We start from the raw sequence: 25,810 nt of genomic DNA, 5'->3' as shown, positions 1-25,810 counted from the left end.
AGCCCCAATTGCTCAAGTACCTGAACCCCTCCCTCCTGCACCATCCCCTCAGCCACGAGTTCAAACTTTCCCTCTCTCTGTTCCTCTCTAAACTATCCCGTGGCACAGGCAAGAGTCCGGAGATAACCACTCTATCAGACTTGGCCTTTAGTTTCCACCCCAACTCCATATATCTCTGCTTAATATCCCCTTCCCTTAACCTCATATAGATGACAAACAGCAATGGACACAACACTGATCCCTGCAGCACTCCACTTGACACAGGCCTCCACTCAGAGAAGCAATCCTCCACAACCACTCTCTGGCTTCTTCCATTGAGCCAGTGTCTAATCCAATTTACTACCTCTCCATGTATACCTAGTGACTGAACCTTCCCAACTAACTTCCCCTGAGGGACCTTGTCAAAGGCCTTGCTGAAATCCAGGTAGACAACGTCCACCGCCTTCCCTTCATCCACTTTCCTGGTAACCTCCTCGAAAAACTCAAATAGATTGGTCAAACATGACCTACCACACACAAAGCCATGTTGACTCTCCCCAGTAAGTCCGTGTCTATCCAAATATTTGTAAATCCTATCTCTTAGTACTCCTTCCAGGAATTTACCTGCTATCGACATCAAGTTTACCAGCCTATAATTTCCTGGATTACTGTTTAAGCCTTTTTTAAACAATGGAACAAATGAGCTATCCTCCAATCATCCAGCACCTCACCCGTGAGTACCAACATTTTAAATATATCTGCCAGGGCCCCTGTAATTTCAACACTAGTCTCCCTCAAGGTCCAGGGGAATACCCTGTCCGGTCCTGGGGATTTATCCACTCTGATTTGCCTCAAGACAGCCAGCACCTCCTCCCCCTTAATCTGTAAAGGTTCCATGACCTCCCAACCTGTTTGCCTTATTTCTGTAGACTCCATGCCAGTTTCATTAATAAATACCATGCAAAAAACCCCTCACCAACATCTTCGTCACTTCCTCACAAAACTCGATCCCTCTGCCCCGAACACACGCACCCAGATCCCTCTGCCCCGAACACACACACCCAGATCCCTCTGCCCCGAACACACACACCCAGATCCCTCTGCCCCGAACACACGCACCCAGATCCCTCTGCCCCGAACACACACACCCAGATCCCTCTGCCCAGAACACACGCACCCAGATCCCTCTGCCCAGAACACACGCACCCAGATCCCTCTGCCCAGAACACACACACCCAGATCCCTCTGCCCCGAACACACGCACCCAGATCCCTCTGCCCAGAACACACGCACCCAGATCCCTCTGCCCAGAACACACGCACCCAGATCCCTCTGCCCAGAACACACGCACCCAGATCCCTCTGCCCAGAACACACACACCCAGATCCCTCTGCCCAGAACACACGCACCCAGATCCCTCTGCCCAGAACACACACACCCAGATCCCTCTGCCCAGAACACACACACCCAGATCCCTCTGCCCAGAACACACACACCCAGATCCCTCTGCCCAGAACACACGCACCCAGATCCCTCTGCCCAGAACACACGCACCCAGATCCCTCTGCCCCGAACACACGCACCCAGACCCCTCTGCCCAGAACACACGCACCCAGATCCCTCTGCCCCGAACACACGCACCCAGATCCCTCTGCCCCGAACACACGCACCCAGATCCCTCTGCCCCGAACACACGCACCCAGATCCCTCTGCCCCGAACACACGCACCCAGATCCCTCTGCCCAGAACACACGCACCCAGATCCCTCTGCCCCGAACACACACACCCAGATCCCTCTGCCCAGAACACACGCACCCAGATCCCTCTGCCCAGAACACACGCACCCAGATCCCTCTGCCCCGAACACACGCACCCAGATCCCTCTGCCCAGAACACACGCACCCAGATCCCTCTGCCCAGAACACACGCACCCAGATCCCTCTGCCCCGAACACACGCACCCAGATCCTTCTGCCCAGAACACACGCACCCAGATCCCTCTGCCCCGAACACACGCACCCAGATCCCTCTGCCCCGAACACACGCACCCAGATCCCTCTGCCCCGAACACACGCACCCAGATCCCTCTGCCCCGAACACACGCACCCAGATCCCTCTGCCCCGAACACACGCACCCAGATCCCTCTGCCCCGAACACACGCACCCAGATCCCTCTGCCCCGAACACACGCACCCAGATCCCTCTGCCCCGAACACACGCACCCAGATCCCTCTGCCCAGAACACACGCACCCAGATCCCTCTGCCCAGAACACACGCACCCAGATCCCTCTGCCCAGAACACACGCACCCAGATCCCTCTGCCCCGAACACACACACCCAGATCCCTCTGCCCAGAACACACACACCCAGGCCCCTCTGCCCAGAACACACACACCCAGATCCCTCCGCCCCGAACACACACACCCAGATCCCTCTGCCCAGAACACACGCACCCAGATCCCTCTGCCCCGAACACACGCACCCAGATCCCTCTGCCCCGAACACACGCACCCAGATCCCTCTGCCCCGAACACACGCACCCAGATCCCTCTGCCCCGAACACACGCACCCAGATCCCTCTGCCCCGAACACACGCACCCAGATCCCTCTGCCCCGAACACACGCACCCAGATCCCTCTGCCCCGAACACACGCACCCAGATCCCTCTGCCCCGAACACACGCACCCAGATCCCTCTGCCCCGAACACACGCACCCAGATCCCTCTGCCCCGAACACAGACACTCGGACATGTTTTGAAGCTTCTTTCCACTTCGGGAATAATTTGCCGTTGTATTTCTTCTGCCGAAACGGAAAACCTCACATCTCTACACATTAATCCCCAGCTGCCAAAATCTGTCCCATTCTCCGAGCCTATCGATATCCATCCATAAAATCTTCATATCCTCTTCACGATCTGCTTTCCACCTGTTTTAGTATCACCTGTAAATGTTGCTATCTTATACTCTGTCCCTGTTTACACATCATTTATACAGAAAGTGAAGATTTGAGCTTCGGGCACTGACCCCTGTAACTCCCCGCTAGTTACATTTCACCGTGTCCGGGGACTGACCCCTGTAACTCCCCGCTAGTTACATTTCACCGTGTCCGGGGACTGACCCCTGTAACTCCCCGCTAGTTACATTTCACCGTGTCCGGGGACTGACCCCTGTAACTCCCCGCTAGTTACATTTCACCGTGTCCGGGGACTGACCCCTGTAACTCCCCGCTAGTTACATTTCACCGTGTCCGGGGACTGACCCCTGTAACTCCCCGCTAGTTACATTTCACCGTGTCCGGGGACTGACCCCTGTAACTCCCCGCTAGTTACATTTCACCGTGTCCGGGGACTGACCCCTGTAACTCCCCGCTAGTTACATTTCACCGTGTCCGGGGACTGACCCCTGTAACTCCCCGCTAGTTACATTTCACCGTGTCCGGGGACTGACCCCTGTAACTCCCCGCTAGTTACATTTCACCGTGTCCGGGGACTGACCCCTGTAACTCCCCGCTAGTTACATTTCACCGGGTCCGGGGACTGACCCCTGTAACTCCCCGCTAGTTACATTTCACCGTGTCCGGGGACTGACCCCTGTAACTCCCCGCTAGTTACATTTCACCGTGTCCGGGGACTGACCCCTGTAACTCCCCGCTAGTTACATTTCACCGTGTCCGGGGACTGACCCCTGTAACTCCCCGCTAGTTACATTTCACCGTGTCCGGGGACTGACCCCTGTAACTCCCCGCTAGTTACATTTCACCGGGTCCGGGGACTGACCCCTGTAACTCCCCGCTAGTTACATTTCACCGTGTCCGGGGACTGACCCCTGTAACTCCCCGCTAGTTACATTTCACCGTGTCCGGGGACTGACCCCTGTAACTCCCCGCTAGTTACATTTCACTGGGTCCGGGGACTGACCCCTGTAACTCCCCGCTAGTTACATTTCACCGTGTCCGGGGACTGACCCCTGTAACTCCCCGCTAGTTACATTTCACTGGGTCCGGGGACTGACCCCTGTAACTCCCCGCTAGTTACAATTTGCCACCCAGCGAAGGGTTCATTGATCCCAACCGTTTGCTTTCTGTCAGTCAGCCAATCCTTAATCCGATCCAGTACTCGATCCCCAATCCCCTGTGATCTCACCTTCTGGATCAGTCTTTCATGTGACACTTTGTCAAATGCCTTCTGGAAGTTTAGATATATCACATTCACAGCTTCCCCATTATCCAGCTTGCTGGTTCTGTCCTCAAGGAATTCAAGCAAGTTTGTCAAGTATGACTTTGCCTCCATAAAACTGCTGATAACGGTGGATTCAACTTTGTCTTTCCAAATGCTCAGTCATCCCCTCCTTATTGATTGATTCTAGAACCTTCCCCAGCACACAGATCAAGCTAACCGGCCGACAGTTTCCTACTTTTTGCCTCTCTCCCTTTTTGAATCGGACCATCACATTAACAAGTTTCAACTCCACCAGGACCTTCCCAGAATCCAAGAAATTTTGGAATATCATGGCCAACGTTTCCACTGCCTCTGCTGCCACCTCCTTTAGTACCCTCGGCTGCAGGCCATCAGCTCCCAGAGACTTAGAATCACAGAGTTTTACAGCATGGAAACAGGCCCTTCAGTCCAACTTGTCCACGCCACCCTTTATTTTTTGAAACCCCTGAGCTAAATTAAGTTCCATCAAGATAGATAAGTCGCCGGGACCGGATGGGATGTACCCCATTTTTATAAATGACCGAGATGAGGGTGTAGAAGGGTGGATTAGTAAATTTGCCGACACCAAAGTTGGAGGAGTTGTAGACAGTGAGGATGGATGTTACAGTTTGCAGAGGGACATAGATAAGCTGCAGAGCTGGGCCGAGAGGTGGCAAATGGAGTTTAATACGGAAAAGGGTGAGGTGATTCACTTTGGTGACAGTAACAGGAGTACAGAATATAGGGCGAATGGAAGGACTCTTGGTAGTGTCAACGAGCAGAGGGACCTCAGGGTACTTGTGCATAGCTCCCTGAAAGTTGGCACCCAGGTTGATAAGGTTGTTAAGAAGGCATACGGTGTGTTAGCTTTTATTGGTAGAGGGATTGAATTTCAGAGCCGTGACGTCATGTTACAACTGTACAAAACTCTGGTGCGGCCGCACTTGGAGTATTGCGTATAGTTCTGGTCGCCGCATTATAAGAAAGATGTGGAGGCATTGGAAAGGGTGCAGAGGAGGTTTACCAGGATGTTGCCTGGTATGGTGGGAAGGTCTTATGAGGAAAGGCTGAGGGACTTGAGGTTATTTTCATTGGAGAGAAGAAGGTTACGAGGTGACCTAATTGAGGCACACAAGATGATCAAAGGATTGGATAGGGTGGACAGTGAGAGCCTTTTACCTCGTATGGTGATGGCTAACACGAGGGGACATAGCTTTAAATTAAGGGGTGGTAATTATAGGACGGATGTCAGAGGTAGGTTCTTTACTCAGAGGGTAGTAAGGGTGTGGAATGCCCTGCCTGCAGCAGTTGTGGACTCGCCAACTTTCAGGGCATTCAAATGGTCAGTGGATAGGCATATGGATAACATTGGAATAGTTTAGGTTAGAGGGTCATTAGATTGGTTTCACTGGTTGGCGCAACATCGAGGGCCGAAGGGCCTGTACTGCGCTGTAATATTCCATGTTCTAGATTCTAGGATACTGTGGGAGGTGAGGGAAGTGATTGCAGAGTCCCTGGCGATGATCTCCACATCGTCAATGGAGATGGGAGAGGTTCCGGAGGATTGCGGACGTGGTTCCTATTTTCCACAAAGGGAACAGGGATAGCCCGGGAAATTACCGACCGGTGAGTCTGACCTCAGTGGTTGGTAAGCTGATGGAGAGGATTCTGAAGGACAAGATTTATGAGCATTTAGAGAAGTTTAGTATGATCAGGAATAGTCAGCACGGCTTTGTCAAGGGCAGGTCATGCCTTACGAGCCTAGTTGAGTTCTTTGAAAATGTGACTGAACACATTGACGAAGGAAGAGCGGTGGATGTGGTTTACATGGACTTCAGCAAGGTGTTTGATAAGGCCCCCCGTGCAAGACTTCTTGAGAAGGTGAGAGGGCATGGGATCCAAGGGGCTTTGGCCTTGTGGATCCAGAACTGGCTTGCCTGCAGAAGGCAGAGAGTGGTTGTGGATGGGTCTTTTTCTGTATGGAGCTCGGTCACCAGCGGAGTGCCCCAGGGATCTGTTCTAGGACCCTTGCTGTTTGTCATTTTCATAAATGACCTGGATGAGGAAGTGGAGGGATGGGTTAGTAAGTTCACCAATGATACGAAGGTTGGTGGTGTTGTGGATAGTCTGGAGGGATGTCAGAAGTTGCAGCGTGACATAGATAGGATGCAAGACTGGGCGGAGAAGTGGCAGATGGACTTCAACGCGGATAAATGTGTAGTGGTCCATTTTGGCAGGACCAATGGGATGAAGGAGTACAAATATCAAGGGTAGGAGTCTGAGTAGTGTTGAAGAGCAGGAGGATCTTGAGGTCCGGGTCCATAGGACTCTTAAATTGGCCTCGCAGGTGGAGGATGTGGTCAAGAAGGCGTATGGTGTACTGGCCTTCATTAATCGAGGGATTGAGTATAGGAGTCGGGAGGTAATGCTGCAACTTTATAAGACCCTTGTCAGACCCCACTTGGAGTACTGTGCGCAGTTCTGGTCGCCTCACTACAGGAAGGATGTGGAAGCTATTGAAAGGGTACAGAGGAGATTTACAAGGATGTTGCCTGGATTGGGAGGCATGCCTTATGAAGATAGGTTGAGGGAGCTGGGTCTCTTCTCCCTGAGAGACAGAAGTTGAGAGGCGACCTGATAGAGGTTTATAAAATGTTGAGAGGAATAGATAGGGTGGATTCTCGGAGGCTATTTCCCCGGGTTGAAATGTTCGCTATGAGAGGACACAGGTTTAAGGTGCTGGGAAGCAAGTACAGAGGAGATGTTAGGGGTAAGTTTTTCACTCAGGGGGTGGTGAGTGAATGGAATCGGCTGCCGTCGGTGGTGGTGGAGGCGAACTCGCTGGGGCCTTTTAAAAGACTTCTGGATGAGTATATGGGATTTAATGGGATTGGGAGTTACAGATAGTTGAATGGCCTGGTAGGTATGGATATGATCGGCGCAACTTGTGGGCCAAAGGGCCTGTTTGTGCTGTAGTGTTCTACGTTCTAAGCTAGTCCCAGTTGCCCACATTTGGCCCATATCCCTTTATACCCATCGTACCCATGTAACTAACTAAATACTTTTTAAAAGATAAAATTGTACCCACCTCTACTACTGCTATCTCTGGCAGCTTGTTCCAGACACTCACCACCCTCTGTGAGAAAAAATTACCCCTCTGGACACTGTTGTATCTCTCCCCTCTCACCTTAAACCTATGCCCTCTAGTTTTAGACTCCCCTACCTTTGGGAAAAGATAGAACATAGAACACTACAGCACAAACAGGCCCTTCGGCCCACGAGTTGCACCGATCACATCAACACCTACCAACCTACAGACCTATCTATAACCCTCAATCTCATTAAACCCCATATACTCATCCAGAAGTCTTTTAAAAGACCCCAGCGAGTTCGCCTCCACCACCACTGACGGCAGCCGATTCCATTCACTCACCACCCTCAGTGAAAAACTTACCCCTAACATCACTTCTGAATTTCCCTCCTTGCACCTTAAATCTGTGTCCTCTCGTAGCAACCATTTCAACCCGGGGAAATAGCCTCTGAGAGTCCACCCTATCTATTCCTAGATATTGACTATCTAGCTGATCTGTGCCCCTCATTATTTTATAGACCTCAATAAGATCACCCCTCAGCCTCCTACACTCCAGAGAAAAACGTCCCAGTCTATCCAGCTTCTCCTTACAACTCAATCCATCACATTCCTCTGCATACTGACCCCAATAATTAACACAGTTTACATACTGGCCTAGTGATTAAATACAGTCACTTACCGAGCCCATAGATTAAATACAGTCTGCATACTGACCTCAGTAATTTCAACACAGTCCATACAGCCACCAACAATTAAACACAGTCCATGTACCGCCCCCCCATAATTAAACACAGTCCATGTACCGCCCCCCCATAATTAAACACAGTCCATGTACCGCCCCCCCATAATTAAACACAGTCCATGTACCGCCCCCCCATAATTAAACACAGTCCATGTACCGCCCCCCCATAATTAAACACAGTCCATGTACCGCCCCCCCCCCATAATTAAACACAGTCCATGTACCGCCCCCCCCATAATTAAACACAGTCCATGTACCGCCCCCCCATAATTAAACACAGTCCATGTACAGCACTCCTGTAATTAAACACAGTCTATATACAACCCCCCTCTTGTAATTAAACAGTCCGCATCCAGCTTAAACACAGTCCATATACAGACCCCCCCCTTAATTAAACACGGTCTATATACAGCCCCTGTAATTAAACACAGTCCATATACAGCTCCCCCTGTAATTAAACACAGTCCATATACAGCTCCCCCGTAATTAAACACAGTCCATATACAGCTCCCCCTGTAATTAAACACAGTCCATGTACAGCTCCCCCTGTAATTAAACACAGTCCATATACAGCTCCCCCTTGTAGTTAAACACAGTCCATATACAGTCCCCTCTAATTAAACCCAGTCCTTATACAGCCCCCTCTGTAATTAAGCACAGTCCATATACAGCCTCCCCGTAATTAAACACAGTCCATATACAGCTCCCCCTGTAATTAAACACAGTCCATGTACAGCTCCCCCTGTAATTAAACACAGTCCATATACAGCTCCCCCTTGTAGTTAAACACAGTCCATATACAGTCCCCTCTAATTAAACCCAGTCCTTATACAGCCCCCTCTGTAATTAAGCACAGTCCATATACAGCCTCCCTGTAATTAAACACAGTCTATATACAGCACCCCCCTGTAATTAAGCAATGTCCTGCTGTTTGGCTGAATCAATGCTGAGCATCTTGTGGATCCCTTCACCATGCTCACAGCCACTGAACTGAGTGTGCAAACCATGAGAGGGAGAAACGTGAGAAGATGCATTAATAACGCGAGAAGCACAAACCTTTTTGGCCTCTTTGAGTTGCCGCTGCAGCTCGTTCTGCTGTTCTTGCATCTTCTGCTTCCATTCCTGCAGTTGCTCAAATTGAATTCGGAATTTCTCCAGCTCCTTCAGCTTGATTCGGTCTTCATTCCTCTTCATTTTTAATGTCTCCAGTTTCTCTTCAAGATCCTTCACCTGGGCTCGAAGATTCTCCTCCTCCTACAAACACAATGGAAAAATGTTTACTCATCCCTGGACACAACTCCAGCTCGATCCCAAAGAGAAGCATTCAGCGATCAAATCTCGGACTCTCCCTTCATCAAATGGTTAACAAGTGAATGAAGACAATTTGTGCAATGCTTGGGGTACACTGAACATTATGTGGAAGCAGTGGAGAGTTTATGGGTTGGATTTGTATCAAACCCCATTGTCAAGGCTGTATAAATGGCTAACACGAGGGGACATAGCTTTAAATTAAGGGGTGGTAATTATAGGACGGATGTCAGAGGTAGGTTCTTTATTCAGAGGGTAGTAAGGGTGTGGAATGCCCTGCCTGCAGCAGTTGTGGACTCGCCAACTTTAAGGGTGTTCAAATGGTCAGTGGATAGGCATATGGATAACATTGGAATAGTTTAGGTTAGAGGGTCATTAGATTGGTTCCACTGGTCGGTGCAACATCGAGGGCCGAAGGGCCTGTACTGCGCCGGAATGTTCTATGTTCTGTGTATAAATGGAGAGACTAGGCAGCAGAGGCAGAATGATGTTAACTTTCATATAGTTTGGGGTAATTGGACCTGCTCTGTTCAGAAACGCTATAAATCTTCCAGTGTATCTGGAATAGCTTTCAGCAACAAGGAGATCTGGCATATTACACATCGTACTGACTAACCAGTCAGATTTCATGTCAGCACATCAATATTTATAAGAACATAAGAAATAGGAGCAGGAGTAGGCCATCTAGCCCTCTGAGCCTGCCCCGCCATTCAATAAGATCATGGCTGATCCGTCGTGGCTCAGTTCCACATTCCCGCCCTCTCCCCATAACCCTTAATCCCCTCTCTTATCAAAAACCTATCAACCTGCGTCTTAAAAATATTTAGCGAGGCAGCCTCCACCACTTCAACGGGCAGAGAATTCCAGTGATTCACCACCCTTTGAGTGAAGAAGTTCCTCCTCACCTCTGTTCTAAACTGCACCCCCCTTATCTTGAGGCTGTGCCCTCTAGTCCTGCTGTCCTTTCTGAGCAGGAAGAATCTCTCTACCTCTATCCTATCCATCCCCTTCATTATCTTATTCGTCTCTATAAGATCCCCCTTCATCCTTCTAAACTCCAACGAGTACAGACCCAGTCTATTCAGCCTCTCTTCATAGGCTAACCCCCTGAACTCCGGTATCAGCCTAGTGAACCTCCTCTGCACTCCCTCCAAGGCCAAAATATCCTTGCGCAAGTGAGGCGACCAAAACTGCACACAGTACTCCAGCTGCAGCCTCACCAGTGCCCTGTACAGTTGCAGCCAGACCTCCCTGCTTTTATATTCAATCCCCCTCGCTATGAAGGCCAGCATCCCATTCGCCTTCCTGACCACCTGCTGCACCTGCAGACTGGGTTTTTGCGACTCATGCACAAGGACCCCCAGGTCCCTCTGCACCGTAGCATGCTGCAGCTTTTCACCCTTTAAATAATAATCCCTCCTACTATTATTCCTGCCAAAGTGGATAACCTCACACTTGCTAACATTGTACTCCATCTGCCAGGTCCTCGCCCACTCGCTCAGCCTGTCTAGATCCCTCTGCAGACTTTCCACACCCTCCGCACAATTTGCTTTTCCACTTTGTATCATCAGCAAATTTTGAAACCCTACACTCAGCCCCCTCCTCCAGATCATCTATATAAATGGTAAATAGCTGAGGCCCCAGCACCGATCCCTGCGGCACTCCACTAGTCACCAACCGCCAATCAGAATAGCACCCATTGATACCAACTCTCAGCTTCCTATTAGACAACCAATCCTCTATCCACGCTAACACCTTACCCCCAACTCCATGCACCCTAACCTTCTGAAGTAATCTTTTGTGCGGCACCTTATCAAACGTCTTTTGAAAATCGAGAAACACCACATCCATCAGTTCCCCTCTGTCTACCGCACCAGTCACGTCCTCATAGAATTCCAATAAATTTGTCAAACACGACTTCCCCTTAACGAATCCGTGCTGCGTCTGCTCTATCAAACAATTCTTCTCTAGGTGCCTCGCTATTTCTTCTTTCTCCCCATAACCCTTAATTCCCCTGTCTATCAGAAACCTATCTACCCGTGACTTAAATATATTCAGCGAGGCAGCCTCCACCACTTCAACAGGCAGAGAATTCCAGAGATTCACCACCCTTTGAGTGAAGAAGTTCCTCCTCAACTCCGATCTAAACTGCTCCCCCCTTATCTTGAGGTTGTGCCCTCTAGTCCTGCTGTCCTTTCTAAGCAGGAAGAATCTCTCTACCTCTACCCTATCCATCCCTTTCATTATCTTATACGTCTTTATAAGATCCAAATGTTATCTAACATAACACTATTACAGTGTTGTGATTGAAAGCCAAAGGAGATACTAAGGTTCTACACTTGAAGTAAGGCTGATTCCACTGGGGTAAGACAGTAAACAGGACAAATCTGTTCAGGTGAAAGGTGAAAAGTGAAAGCAGACGAGTATTTCAAAAAAAGGACTTAATGTGGGCAGGACCAGTTTATGCAAAAAAATGTCCATTTCCCAGAGACTGCCGTGGATGAGTAAAGAGACCATAACATTAAAATGGAACTGAAAAGAGGTAGATATTAATGAAGGTTTCCCTCCTCCATTAATCAGAAAAAACACAAAAATGCCAAATTTCAAACTGGCACAGCAACTTATACTGCAGCATGATGTGGAGATGCTGGGGTTGGACTTGGGTAAACACAGTAAGAAGTCTCACAACACCAGGTTAAAGTCCAACCAGGTTATTTGGTAGCTTGAGTTTTCAGAGCACTGCTCCTTCATCAGGTGAGTGTCAGGGCAGTGTTCCAAAAGCTCATGATACCAAATAAACCCGTTGGATTTTAACCTGGTGTTGTGAGACTTCTCACTGTAGGAGGAAGGATACAAGTCAACTCTGAAAGGACAAACCCTGGGGAAGGCACAGGCTGACTGTGTCTTTCCTTCCAGTAATAAAACTACAAGAGAAAGCATACAAAAATACAGAGAAAAGCAGATTGTGGAATAGGAGATACAAGAACAGCAAAAAGTGACCACAGAGATAGTAAGAGCTACAAAAAGGTAATATCAAAGGAAATGAAGACAAACTAAACAATGATATTAGGAGAGAACGAGGTCGTCAGGGGCAATGTGGACTGGTGTAAACTGATGGTGGTGATGACATTAATGAAATTAAGGAAACGGCAGACTTGTATCAGTATTTACAGAAGAGAAAGAGGCTAGCATGCTGGATTGAGAGAAATGAACGGAATCATCAAAATAACATTAGCAGAGAAAAGAATGGCACTGAGGAGAGTCAAATTCACTGAGCCATGTGATTTCTATCCCTGTGTCACTGAGGACATTGTAGATGACATAACTATAATCTTTATAACTTCATTATCATCTTCTAACATTATACCAACTGATAACCTTCACAGATTGGAAAATTGGACATATTCTCCTCTGTTTTAAGAATGTTGGGGGAGGGGGGAGGGCAGGGAACTACAGGCCAGTTGGGCTACCAGTTGCAAAGGTCAGTCGAGATTAAAATAGGACGTTAGAATTTGATGTTTACAAAATTACAAACAAGTGTAAAATGCCGAGGTGAAGTATTGCATGGTCCCCCTTAAAAGGGTTTTTTTTTTCAGTGCTTAGGGAGTTAATAAAAACCAGGAACATACAGTGCCAGTACACAGACTGAAACATTTATATCAAAGGCCAAGCAGCAGGGTTGCCTTGGAAACAGCTTTCAGGCTTTTGAATTTTCTTGAATTTAGCCAATCGATTTGAAACAGAACAGGCTTTTGAATTTAACCAATCAGCTTAAATCAGGCACTTGGATACCAGCAACCTATTAGATTTGAGTTTGATGGCTTTGGTAACCTGGGGCCAATCATAAGAACATAAGAAATAGGAGCAGGAGTAGGCCATCTAGCCCTTCGAGCCTGCCCCGCCATTCAATAAGATCATGGCTGATCTGTCGTGTCTCAGTTCCACTTTCCCGCCCTCTCCCCATAACCCTTAATCCCCTCTCTTATCAAAAACCCATCAACCCACTTCTTAAAAATATTTAGCGAGGCAGCCTCCACCACTTCAACGGGCAGAGAATTCCAGATATTCACCACCCTTTGAGTGAAGAAGTTCCTCCTCAACTCCGTTCTAAACCGCCTCCCCTTTAGGGGTTGTTGATGTGTCATTACAGATATAAATGAAGAGGACAGAGAGTTACTGCCACCTGTACGGCTTCGAGAAAGCTCCAAACTGATAGCAAAGGTACCAAAGAAAACAGAAATTCCAGACAGAACAGTCAACACAGAAGACTCAGAATATTCTGGAAGATGCCACAGCCTGGTTGTAATTCAGAGAGTGACTAAAATTCTATATTGCTGAAGGCACAGATCCTCCCACTTCACACTCACTTTAACAGAGGCGAGGGAATCCTCTCTGAGTGATCAGGTGTTAGATCTCAGAGGGGATCCATTCTCCCTCATAACATCTGTTTCTGGGCAATTACGACCGTCTAGAGTTAAGGATAGGGTGATGACAGATTCCAGCATTTCCCTATAATAAGATGTTTGACCGAATGGGCTGTCATTGTCTGATTTTTGTATTACTCATTTCTCAAATTATAGCCTTGCATTTGCAGTTTTCCAATTTGTCGGGAGCTTTCCAGAATCTGGGGAATCTGAGAATATTACATCTGCCGTTTCCAATTTCTTTGATGACCTGAAGATGCAGGCCAGCAGCCCAGGGGATTTCTGACCGCTTACCTTTGCGATTCACCATCTAGCTCTCACGATTACATTCTGTCCTCAGCCTGAACAGTGAAGCCCAAATCAAAACATTGTTGGAAAAGCCTGTTTCACTAATATCCTTTAAGGAAGGAAATCTGCTGTCCTTACCCAGTCTGGCCTACACTAACTCCAGAGCCACAGCAATGAGGTAATTCACTTTGGTAGGAATAACAGATGTGTCGAGTATAGGGCTAACGGGAGGACTTTGAATAGTGTGGATGAACAGAGGGATCTAGGTGTATGTGTACATAGATCCCTGAAAGTTGGGAATCAAGTAGATAAGGTAGTTAAGAAGGCATACGGTGTCTTGGCGTTTATTGGTAGGGGGATTGAATTTAGGAGTCGCAGCGTCATGTTGCAACTGTACACAACTCTGGTGCAGCCGCACTTGGAGTATTGTGTGCAGTTCTGGTCCCCACATTACAGGAAGGATGTGGAGGCTTTGGAGAGGGTGCAGAGGAGGTTTACCAGGATGTTGCCTGGTATGGAGGGGAGGTCCTATGAGGAGAGACTGAGGGATTTGGGGTTGTTTTCGCTGGAAAGAAGGCAGCTAAGAGGGGACCTTATTGAAACATATAAGATAATTAGAGGTTTAGATAGGGTGGATAGTAATAGCCTTTTTCCTCTGATGGAGAAATCTAGCACGAGGGGGCATGGCTTTAAATTAAGGGGGGGTAGTTATAGGACGGATGTCAGGGGTAGGTTCTTTACCCAGAGGGTGGTGAGGGATTGGAATGCCCTGCCTGCTGCAGTTGTAAATGCGCCTCGTTTGGGGGCGTTTAAGAGATCCGTGGATAGGTTTATGGACGAAAAGGGATTGGTTTAGGTTAGTGGGTCATTGTTTTGTAACTGGTCGGCGCAACATCGTGGGCCGAAGGGCCTGTTCTGCGCTGTAATGTTCTATGTTCCATGTGCTTGACTCTTAACTGCCCTCCAAGGGGAATTAGGGATGGATATGGGGTAATGGTTTTTTTTAAATTTCAGTTCCAGATCTACCACAATCTTCTGATGAGGGGCAGAATGGCCTCATCCTGTTTATATGTCATTGTTGCAAACTATGGCATTTGTTTGTAGTCAGTTCATAGAAACACTACAGTGCATAAGTCTGCACCAATCAACAATCCCACCCAGGCCCTATTCCCATAACCCCACACATTTACCCTGCTAATCCCCTGACACTAGGGTCAATTTGGCACGGCCAATCAACCTAATCTGCACATCTTTGGTTTGTGGGAGGAAACCGGAGCACCCAGAGGAAACCCACGCAGGCACGGGGAGAATGTGTAAACTCCACACAGACAGTGGCCCAAGCCGGGAATCGAACCCAGGTCCCTGACACTGTGAAGCAGCAGCGCTAACCACTGTGCCAGCGTACCGCCCTGATTGCGTTATCTGTTCCTGTTTCAGGGATTGACGTGTAGCTAGTAGAGAACCTGAACTGTTATTGGAAAGACATTGAATGAACCGTCACTGACCTTTGGAGAGAGCAGAGGAAGGGCCTGAGGCAATGGCAGCCCACTTGTTGGTGTGGGGATGACAGGGGCAGCGAGTGGAGTCTGTGCTGGAGTACTGGGCTCACTGCTGCTCTTCTCACCAGCAGACGGGGATGGAGTGGCTGATGTCCCACTCGAAGCTGAGGTCGCAGACCTGGAGACCTGTCGGAGGAGATCACTCATTAAAGACAAAAGAAACACGTTTCCCACCTTCCACCTGTGCTGTTACTGCCACAGGTCAGCAACCTCCGTATTATCAAAAGAATTGGAATGAGATTGGACATGAGTCCCCTAAATACAGACTTGTCAGCTCTTGGAGTTCTCCGGTCCTTTCCCCATAGCTCAGGAATTGCTTCTCAACGTTCCTGTTGAATCTGAGTCCAGCACATCATCAGTCAGCAAATTCCAGATCACAACTTCAAAGTTTAAAAAAAGGGCTTTCCTCATGTCACCCCTGGTTTTTTTTAATCAAACACCTTCAATCTGTGTCCCACTGCAGTAAACAGGAGGTGATGGCACTGGAGGGGGTGCAGAGGAGGTTCACCAGGATGCTGCCTGGGCTGGAGGGCTTCAGTTATGAAGAGAGGATGGATAGGCTTGTGTTGTTTTCTCTGGAGCAGAGCAGACAGGGGGACCTGATTGAGGTGTTCCAGATTTTGAGGACAGGGTGGATAGGGAGCAGCTGTTCCCCTGAGTTGAAGGGTCAGTTACGAGGGGACACAAGTTAAAAGTGAGGGGTGGGAGGTTTCGGGGATTTGAGGAAAAACCTTTTTCCCCAGAGGGTGGTGAGGATCTGGAATGCGCTGCCTGGGAGGGTGCTGGAGGCGGGATGTCTCACATCCTTTAAAAAGTACCTGGATGAGCACTAGGCACATCCTAACATTCAGGGCTATGGACTAAGTGCTGATTAGATGGGAGATCAGATGGTTCTAATGGATCAGTGTGACTCGATGGGCTGAAGGGCCTTTTCTGCGCTGTCTGATTCTATGATTCCCTTTATCCAGTTACAGCACCACCACCCATCCCCAACTCTCAGTATAAATCTTGTCTTCATCTCTGATGAAGCTTCACCCTGACTTGAAATGTTGGCTCTATTCTCTCTCCACAGATGTTGTCTATCTGTTAAGCTTTTCTAGCATTTTCTGTTGTTGGAGTTATTCTCTGCTTCCTGACACTTGGCCAATTCTGAGAGTGCCTACTTCCCTTGTCATTCTGTGATGTGAAAATGTACTTGCCAGTCTGTGTGGCACTATCTTTTGGTTGGTACATGACCTACCTTATATTAAGCTGATCTTTCTCTACACCCTAGCTGTGACTGTAACATTACATTCTGCACTCTCTCCTTTCTTTCACCCCTATATCCTCTATGAACAGTATGCTCTGTCTGTATAGCACAGAAGAAACAATACTTTTCATTGTATGTTAATTCATGTGACAATAATAAATCAAATCAAACATATTGATAAATACGTGGCTGGACAGATGGTGTCGGGGGAGGGTTTCAGATTCCTGGGGCATTGGGACTGGTTCTGGGGGAGATGGGACCTGTACAAATTGAACTGGTTACACCTGGGCAGGACCAGGTCTGATGTCCTGGGGAGTGTTTCCAAGTGTTGTTTGAGAGGGTTTAAACTAAAATGGCAGGAGGATGGGAACCAATGCAAGGAGTCCGAGGAATCAACAACAAAAGGCAGAAAGGGAATAAGAAAAGTGGAGAAATCAAGGGTCAGATCAAGAGGACCACAGTGAAGGATAGTGGAACAAGACCAGTAATGTTAAACAGACAAGCTGAAAGGGAGAATTAATCACACTAATAGGTGTAAACGGGTATGATCTAGTCAGGATTATACAGACATTGGCTGCAGGGTGCCCAGGGATGGGAAGTGAACATCCAGGGGGTAGTCAGTATTTCATATGGACAGACAGAAAGGTCGCATTGCTGGATAAAGAGGAAATGAACGCAGTAGTGAGGAAGGATATTCACGGCAGTGATGTGGAACACACACAGCTGAGAAACACAAGGGGAAAGAAACGTGAGTAGGGGTGTTATATAGATTCACAACACAGACACCTGGAAACTACAAGCAGAAGAGGCCATTCAGCCCTTCCAGCCGGCTCCACCATTCATTTTGATCACGGCTGATCATTGCATTCAATATCCCGATCCCCTTTCCCCCCATATCCCTTGATCCCTTTCGCCCCAAGAGCTATACATAGAACATGAAAAACTACAGCACAAACAGGCCCTTCGGCCCACAAGTTGCACCAATCATATCCCTACCTACTAAGTCCCTTATACTCATCCAGAAGTCTCTTAAAAGACCCTAACAAATCTGCCTCCACCACCACCGACGGCAGCCGATTCCACTCACTCGGCACCCTGAGTGAAAAACTTACCCCTAACATCTCCTCTGTACTTGCTTCCCAGCACCTTAAACCTGTGTCCTCTCGTAGCAACCACTTCAGCCCTGGGAAATAGCCTCCAAGAATCCACCCTATCCATTCCTCTCAACATCTTATAATATCAGGTCGCCTCTCAACCTTCGTCTCTCCAGGGAGAAGAGTCCCAGCTCCCTCAACCTAACTTCATAAGGCATGCCTCCCAGTCCAGGCAACATCCTTGTAAATCTCCTCTGCAGCATGGATAGAGGATTGGTTGTCAAATAGGAGGCAGAGAGTGGGGGTCAATGGGTGCTATTCGGATTGGCGGATGGTGACTAGTGGAGTGCCCCAGGGGTCGGTGCTGGGGCCTCAGCTTTTTACCATTTATATAGATGATCTGGAGGAGGGAACCGAGTGTAGGGTGTCGAAATTTGCTGATGACACCAAGATTGGGGGAACGGCAAATTGTGCGGAGGGTGTGGAGAGTCTACAGAAGGATCTAGATAGGCTGGGCGAATGGGCCAGGAAATGGCAAATGGAATTTAATGTTGGCAAGTGTGAGGTGGTCCACTTTGGTAGGAAGAATGGTAGGAAGGACTATTACTTACGGGGCGAAAAACTGCAGCAGGTGACGGTGCAGAGGGACCTCGGGGTCCTTGTGCATGAGTCGCAAAAACCCAGCTTGCACATGCAGCAGGTGGTCAGGAAGGCGAATGGGATGCTGGCCTTCATAGCGAGGGCGATTGAATATAAAAGTAGGGAGGTCTTGCTGCAGCTGTATAGGGCATTGGTGAGGCCGCAGCTGGAGTACTGTGTGCAGTTTTGGGCGCCGCACCTGCGCAAAGATATTTTGGCCTTGGAGGGAGTGCAGAGGAGGTTTACTAGGCTGATACCGGAGTTGAGGGGGTTGAGCTATGAGGAGAGGCTGAATAAACTAGGCTTGTACTCGTTAGAGTTTAGAAGAATGAGGGGAGATCTCATTGAGACGTATAAGATGATGAATGGGATGGATAGGATAGAGGTGGAGAGACTCTTCCCGCTCAAAAAAGACAGTAGGACTAGGGGGCACAGCCTCAAGATAAAAGGGGGGCGGTTTAGAACGGAGTTGAGGAGGAACTTCTTCACTCAAAGGGTGATGAATCTCTGGAATTCTCTGCCCGTTGAAGTGGTGGAGGCTGCCTCGCTAAATATTTTTAAGATGCGGGTTGATGGGTTTTTGATAAGAGAGGGGATTAAGGGTTATGGGGAGAGGGCGGGAAAGTGGAACTGAGCCACGACAGATCAGCCATGATCTTATTGAATGGCGGGGCAGGCTCGAAGGGCTAGATGGCCTACTCCTGCTCCTATTTCTTATGTTCTTATGTTCTTCCTGTAGTGAGGCGAACAGAACTATACCTAATTTCATCTTGAAATCAGACAATGTTTTGGCCTCAGCTACTTTCTGTGTGGGTAAATTCCACACATTCCCCACCCTCTGGGTGAAGAAATTTCTCCTCACCTCAGTTCTAAAAGATCAAACTATGACCCCTAGTTCTGGACTCCCCCACCATTGGGAACATTCTTTCTGAATCTACCCTGTCTAACCCTGTTAGAATTTTATAAGTTTCTATCAGATCCCCTCTCACTCTTCTAAACTCCAGTGAATATAATCCTAACCAACTTAGTTTCACCTCACATGACAGCCCTGCCATCCCAGCAATCAGCCTGGTAAACCTTCACTGTGCTCCCTCTATAGCAAGTCCATTACCTGCCATTTACTGTATATTTCCCATCTGTATTAGACCTTCCAAAATACATTACCTCACATTTGTCTGGATTTATTGATTTACTCCATCCGCCATCTCTCCGCCCAAGTCTCCAACTGATCTATATCCTGCTCTATCCTCTGATGGTCCTCATCGCTATCCACAAATCCACCAACCTTTGTGTCGTCTGCAAACTTACTAATCAAATCAGTTACATTTTCCTCCAAATCATTTATATATATTACAAACCGCAAAGGTCCCAGCACTGGTCCCTGAGGAACACCACTTTCACAACCCTCCATTCAGAAACACACCCTTCCACTGCTACCCTCTGTCTTCTATCAGATAGGAGACAGAGGGTGGTGGTGGATGGTAAATATTCATCATGGAGTGCAGTTACGAGTGGTGTGCCTCAGGGATCTGTTTTGGGGCCACTGTTGTTTGTAATTTTTATTAATGATCTGGATGAGGGTATAGTTGGGTGGATTAGTAAATTTGCTGATGACACCAAAGTTGGAGGTGTGGTAGATTGTGAGGAAGGGTGTCATAGTCTGCAGGGAGACTTAGATAGGTTGCAGAGCTGGGCCGAGAGGTGGCGGATGGAATTTAATGCGGAGAAGTGTGAGGTAATTCACTTTGGTAGGAGCAACAGATGTGTCGAGTATAGGGCTAACGGGAGGACTTTGAATAGTGTGGATGAACAGAGGGATCTAGGTGTGTGTGTACATAGATCCCTGAAAGTTGGGAATCAAGTAGATAAGGTTGTCAAGAAGGCGTACGGTGTCTTGGCGTTTATTGGTAGGGGGATTGAATTTAGGAGTCGCAGTGTAATGTTGCAGCTGTACACTACTCTGGTGCGGCCGCACTTGGAGTGCTGTGTGCAGTTCTGGTCCCCGCATTACAAGAAGGATGTGGAGGCGTTGGAGAGGGTGCAGAGGAGGTTTACTAGGATGTTGCCTGGTATGGTGGGGAGGTCCTATGAGGAGAGACTGAGGGATCTAGGGTTGTTTTCGTTGGGAAGAAGGCGGCTAAGAGGGGATCTTATTGAAACATATAAGATGATTAGAGGTTTAGATAGGGTGGATAGTGATAGCCTTTTTCCTCGGATGGAGAAAGCTAGCACGAGGGGGCATGACTTTAAATTAAGGGGGGGTAGCTACAGGACGGATGTCAGGGGTAGGTTCTTTACCCAGCGGGTGGTGAGGGATTGGAATGCCCTGCCTGCTGCAGTTGTAGATGCGTCTAGTTTGGGGGCGTTTAAGAGATCTCTGGATAGGTTTATGGACGAAAAGGGATTGGTATAGGCTAGTGGGTCATTGTTTTTGTAACTGGTCGGCGCAACATCGTGGGCCGAAGGGCCTGTTCTGCGCTGTAATGTTCTATGTTCTATGTTCTGTGACCGAGCCAGTTTTGTATCCACCTTACCAACTCACCTCTGATCCCGATCGACTTCACCTTCTGCACCAGTCTGTCATGAGGGACCTTGTCAAAGGCCTTACTGAAATCCATGTCGACAACATCCACTGCCCTACCCTCATCAATCATCTTCGTCACTTCCTCAAAAACTCAATCAAGTTAGTGAGACACGACCTCCCCTTCACAAAACCATGTTGCCTCTCACTAATACGTCCACTTATTTCCAAATGGGAATAAATCCTGTCTTGAAGAATTCTCTCCAATAATTTCCCTATCACTGATGTAAGGCTCACCAGCCTGTAATTACCTGGATTATTCTTGCTACCCTTCTTAAACAAAGGAATAACATTGGCTATTCTCCAATCCTCTGGGATCTCCCCTGTAGCCAGTGAGGATACAAAAATTTGTCTCAAGGCCCCAGCAATTTCCTCCCTTGCCTCTCTCAGTATTCTAAGGTATATCCCATCAGGCCCTGGGGACTTGTCTACCTTGAACCCCATTTGTTCCAACTGCTATATCTGCCTCTTGAATACATTCAATGTTTTAGCATCAACTACTTAGAACATAGAATATTACAGCGCAGAACAGGCCCTTCGGCCCACGATGTTGCGCCGACCAATTAAAAAAGCAATGACCCTCTAACCTAAACCAATCCCTTTCCATCCATAAACCTATCCACGATCTCTTAAACGCCCCCAAACTAGGCGCATTTACAACTGCAGCAGGCAGGGCATTCCAATCCCTCACCACCCTCTGGGTAAAGAACCTACCTCTGACATCCGTCCTATAACTACCACCCCTTAATTTAAAGCTATGCCCCCTCGTGCTAGCTTCCTGTGGTAATGAATTCCACAGACTCACCACAGTCTGGGTGAAGAAATGTTTCCTCACCTCTGTGGCTTGTGCTACCAAATAACCCTGTTGGACTTTAACCTGGTGTTGTGAGACTCCTTACTGTGTTTACCCCAGTCCAACACCAGCTTCTCCACATCATATTTTCTCTCCAGAAGTTTTGCCAGTGCTGTTAGTGTGAATCAAGATGGGATGACGCTTCCCAACATGGAGGTGACACAGAAACTCATCATCTTCGCTGTGCTCTATTTTTAAAAGAAAGTGGGAATGGAGGCATTTTGTTTGGTTGAATGGTTGTAATTCTCGGACTGAAATACAAACCAATCAACTGTCAAGTTTTCACTAAGAGAGAAAACACAGGGGAATCTCAGTGGGTCAGGCAGCATCTGTAAGGAGAGAAAAGAGCTGACATTCCGAGTACAAAGCTTTGACAAAGGGCCTACAGGACTCGAAACATCAGCTCATTTCTCTCCTTACAGATGCTGCCCGACCCGCTGGGATTCCCCTGTGTTTTCTCTCTTGGTTTCAGATTCCAGCATCTGCAGTAATTTGTTTTTCCCCAGTTGTCACTGATGTATTGCAGCAGGCGACGGTGCAGAGGGACCTCGGGGTCCTTGTGCATGAGTCGCAAAAACCCAGCTTGCAGGTGCAGCAGGTGGTCAGGAAGGCGAATGGGATGCTGGCCTTCATAGCGAGGGGGATTGAATATAAAAGTAGGGAGGTCTTGCTGCAGCTGTATAGGGCGTTGGTGAGGCCGCAGCTGGAGTACTGTGTGCAGTTTTGGGTGCCATACTTACACAAGGATATTTTAGCCTTGGAGGGAGTGCAGAGGAGGTTTACTAGGCTGATTCCGGAGTTGAGGGGGTTGAGCTATGAGGAGAGGCTGAATAAACTGGGCTTGTACTCGTTAGAGTTTAGAAGAATGAGGGGAGACCTCATTGAGACGTATAAGATGATGAATGGGATGGATAGGATAGAGGTGGAGAGACTCTTCCCGCTCAGAAAGGATAGTAGGACTAGGGGGCATAGCCTCAAGATAAAGGGGGAGCGGTTTAGAACGGAGTTGAGGAGGAACTTCTTCACTCAAAAGGTGGTGAATCTCTGGAATTCTCTGCCCGTTGAAGTGGTGGAGGCTGCCTCACTAAATATTTTTAAGATGCGGGTTGATGGGTTTTTGATAAGAGAGGGGATTAAGGGTTATGGGGAGAGGGCGGGAATGTGGAGCTGAGCCACGACAGATCAGCCATGATCTTATTGAATGGCGGGGCAGGCTCGAAGGGCTAGATGGCCTACTCCTGCTCCTATTTCTTATGTATTGTACAGCTCTGAGGTACCCCCATCCGTCATTTCCAGGTACTGCACCCCAATTTGCTGCAATTTATCCAATTAACTTCCATTGAAAAACTTGTTCAAAATGTGTTTGCTATTTTGCCATTTGCAACGTAACCCCTGTGAATGATGGGGCTTCACTGTTTTCCATTAAAAGGGACTTGCAATGTTTCCAGAAACCATAGCAAGTCTGGAGATTGGGAATGATTTAGAAATCAGAAAAAGAAGAGTAGAGCATGATTCCTGACTCCCCAAAGCCTGTCCACCATCTACAAGGGACAAGTCAGGATAACGTTGGAATACTCCCCACTCCCCTGGAAGGCTGCAGCTCCAACAACACTCAAGAAGCTCAACACCATCCAGGACAAAGCAGCCCGAGTGATTGGCACCACATCCACTCCCTCCGCCGCCGACACTCAGTCGCTGCAGTGTGTACCATCTACGAGATGCACTGCAACAATTCACCAAAGATCCTTAGACAGCACCTTCCAAACCCACGACCCCTTCCATCGAGAAGGACAAGGGCAGCAGATACATGGGAACACCCCCACCTGCAAGTTCCCCTCCAAACCACTCACCATCCTGACTTGGAAATATATCGACCGTTCCTTCACTGTCACCCGGTCAAAATCCTGGAATTCCCTCCCTAACGGCATTGTGGGTCAACCCACAGAACACGGACTGCAGCGATTCGAGAAGGCAGCTCACCCCCACCTTCTCAAGGGGCAACTAGGGATGGGTAAGAAATGCTGGCCAGCCAGTGACACACATGTCCCACAAATGAATAAAGAAAACATGAGAGTAAACTAGCCAGAAATCTAAAAACTGATAGTAAGATAGAAAGGAGAAGTAGCTGAAGTAAAGATTGCATATGGAATAAAGAGATGGCAGAGGCATTGAAGCAGATACGATGGTGACTTTTAAGGGGCATCTTGACAAATGCATGCTGCCCATTCGTCAGGTGAGTGGGATTTCAGTTCACAAACAGGGCATTTAAAGACACAAACTCAATTTACAGAATAATGGTTGGAACACGAGTCGTATTCCACTGATGAAGGAGCAGTGGCTCGTGCGACCAAATAAACCTGGTGTTGTGAGACTTCTTACTGAGAAAATAAATGGTAGTGAAAATATCAACAAGCATCTTTCAATGGTTGCACTTTGCTGTACGATTCCCGGCTCCCTGAGTGAGGGGTCTTCAACACAACACATTTTATCGAATATTTTGATTTGTCTCATAAGAACATAAGAAATAGGAGGAGTAGGCCATCTAGCCCTTTGAGCCTGCCCCACCATTCAATAAGATCATGGCTGATCTGAAGTGGATCAGTTCCACTTTCCCGCTTTCTCCCCATAACCCTTAATTCCCCTGTCTATCAGAAAACTATCTACCCATGACTTAAAAATATTTAGCGAGGCAGCCTCCACCACTTCAACGGGCAGAGAATTCCAGAGATTCACCACCCTTTGAGTGAAGATCTAAACGGCTCCCCTCTTATCTTGAGGCTGTGCCCTCTAGTCCTGCTGTCCTTTCTAAGCGGGAAGAATCTCTCTACCTCAACCCTATCCATCCCCTTTATCTTATATGTCTCTGTAAGATCCCCCCTCATCCTTCTAAACTCCAATGAGTACAGACCTTCCTTCATAACTCAGATGTTCCACCCCAGGCAGCATCCTGGTGAATCTCCTCTGCGCTCGCTCCAGTACAATCACATCCTTCCGATTATGTGGCGACCAGAACTGCACACAGTGCTCCAGCTGTGGCCTCACCAACAGTGGTTCCAGTACGGCCTCTCTGCTCTTAAACTGTGTCTAAAGGGAGTAATGCCAGCCCCACTGATGACCATGTGTGCAGATATCCAAATGCAGCAACTGGCTGACCAGATTTCAGAGATGCAGTTGTGGTGGATTCACGACAGCATACCCGCTATGCTAGCGATGCATGGATAGAATATTTAGCAAGGTGGTCTCACTGTAGATGTGAATTGCACAGGAGAAGGGACTGGGTGACCATCAGGAACAACAAAAAGCTCAGGAAGGTTGTGCAGGTGACCCCTGTGGTCAGCTCTCTCTCTCTCTCTCAGAAGATGTACTGCTTTAGACACCACAGCAGCCGGGTTCCTGCATCGTGGCTGGTTCTGCTGCTCAGAGAGGTGGAACAAAACCACTGGCAGGGAGAAGGTGATCAGGGCACAGTGAGCTGCTTCTCTGGCCACACACATGAATCAAGGATGGTATGTTGGCTCTCTGATGTCAGCACATCACACAGCAGTTGCATCCAGGGTCCTTGTGGGGGCTTTCGCTCGTTCTGTGACTCGGGCTGTGCCTCAAGGATTGTGTTATGACCCTTGTTATTGGTTACTTATATAAATGATTTGGATTTGAATGTACAAGGCATGGTTAGTAAGTTTGTGATGATACTAAATTAGGAGGTATCGTTGAAGGTTATCAAAAATTACAGGGGGTTTTGATCAGTTAGGGAAGTGAGCTGAGGATTGGCAAATGGATTCCAATACAGATATTGAGAGGGGTTGC

The 25,810-nt window shown here is 48.1% G+C and overlaps 1 protein-coding gene across 1 annotated transcript in view; it reads right to left on the bottom strand.

Annotated features, from left to right (window-relative positions):
* Positions 1–15,713, bottom strand: part of LOC145340039 (dynactin subunit 1-like) — a gene marked incomplete at its 5' end in the record, with an annotated part of 67,430 nt that extends 51,717 nt beyond the window's left edge. Inside the window, 2 exons of the mRNA XM_080184459.1 lie at positions 9,065–9,262; positions 15,534–15,713. Coding sequence (XP_080040585.1) covers positions 9,065–9,262; positions 15,534–15,713 — 378 coding nt within the window. The remainder of the gene's footprint in view (positions 1–9,064; positions 9,263–15,533) is intronic.
* Between the last annotated feature and the right edge of the window lie 10,097 nt (positions 15,714–25,810).

Source organism: Carcharhinus amblyrhynchos, unplaced genomic scaffold (genome assembly GCF_965287045.1).
Source record: "Carcharhinus amblyrhynchos unplaced genomic scaffold, sCarAmb.v2.hapA scaffold_735, whole genome shotgun sequence".
NCBI lineage: Eukaryota > Metazoa > Chordata > Chondrichthyes > Carcharhiniformes > Carcharhinidae > Carcharhinus > Carcharhinus amblyrhynchos.
Note: the sequence above shows the minus strand (reverse complement) of the source record. Positions and strands in the feature narration are given on the sequence as shown.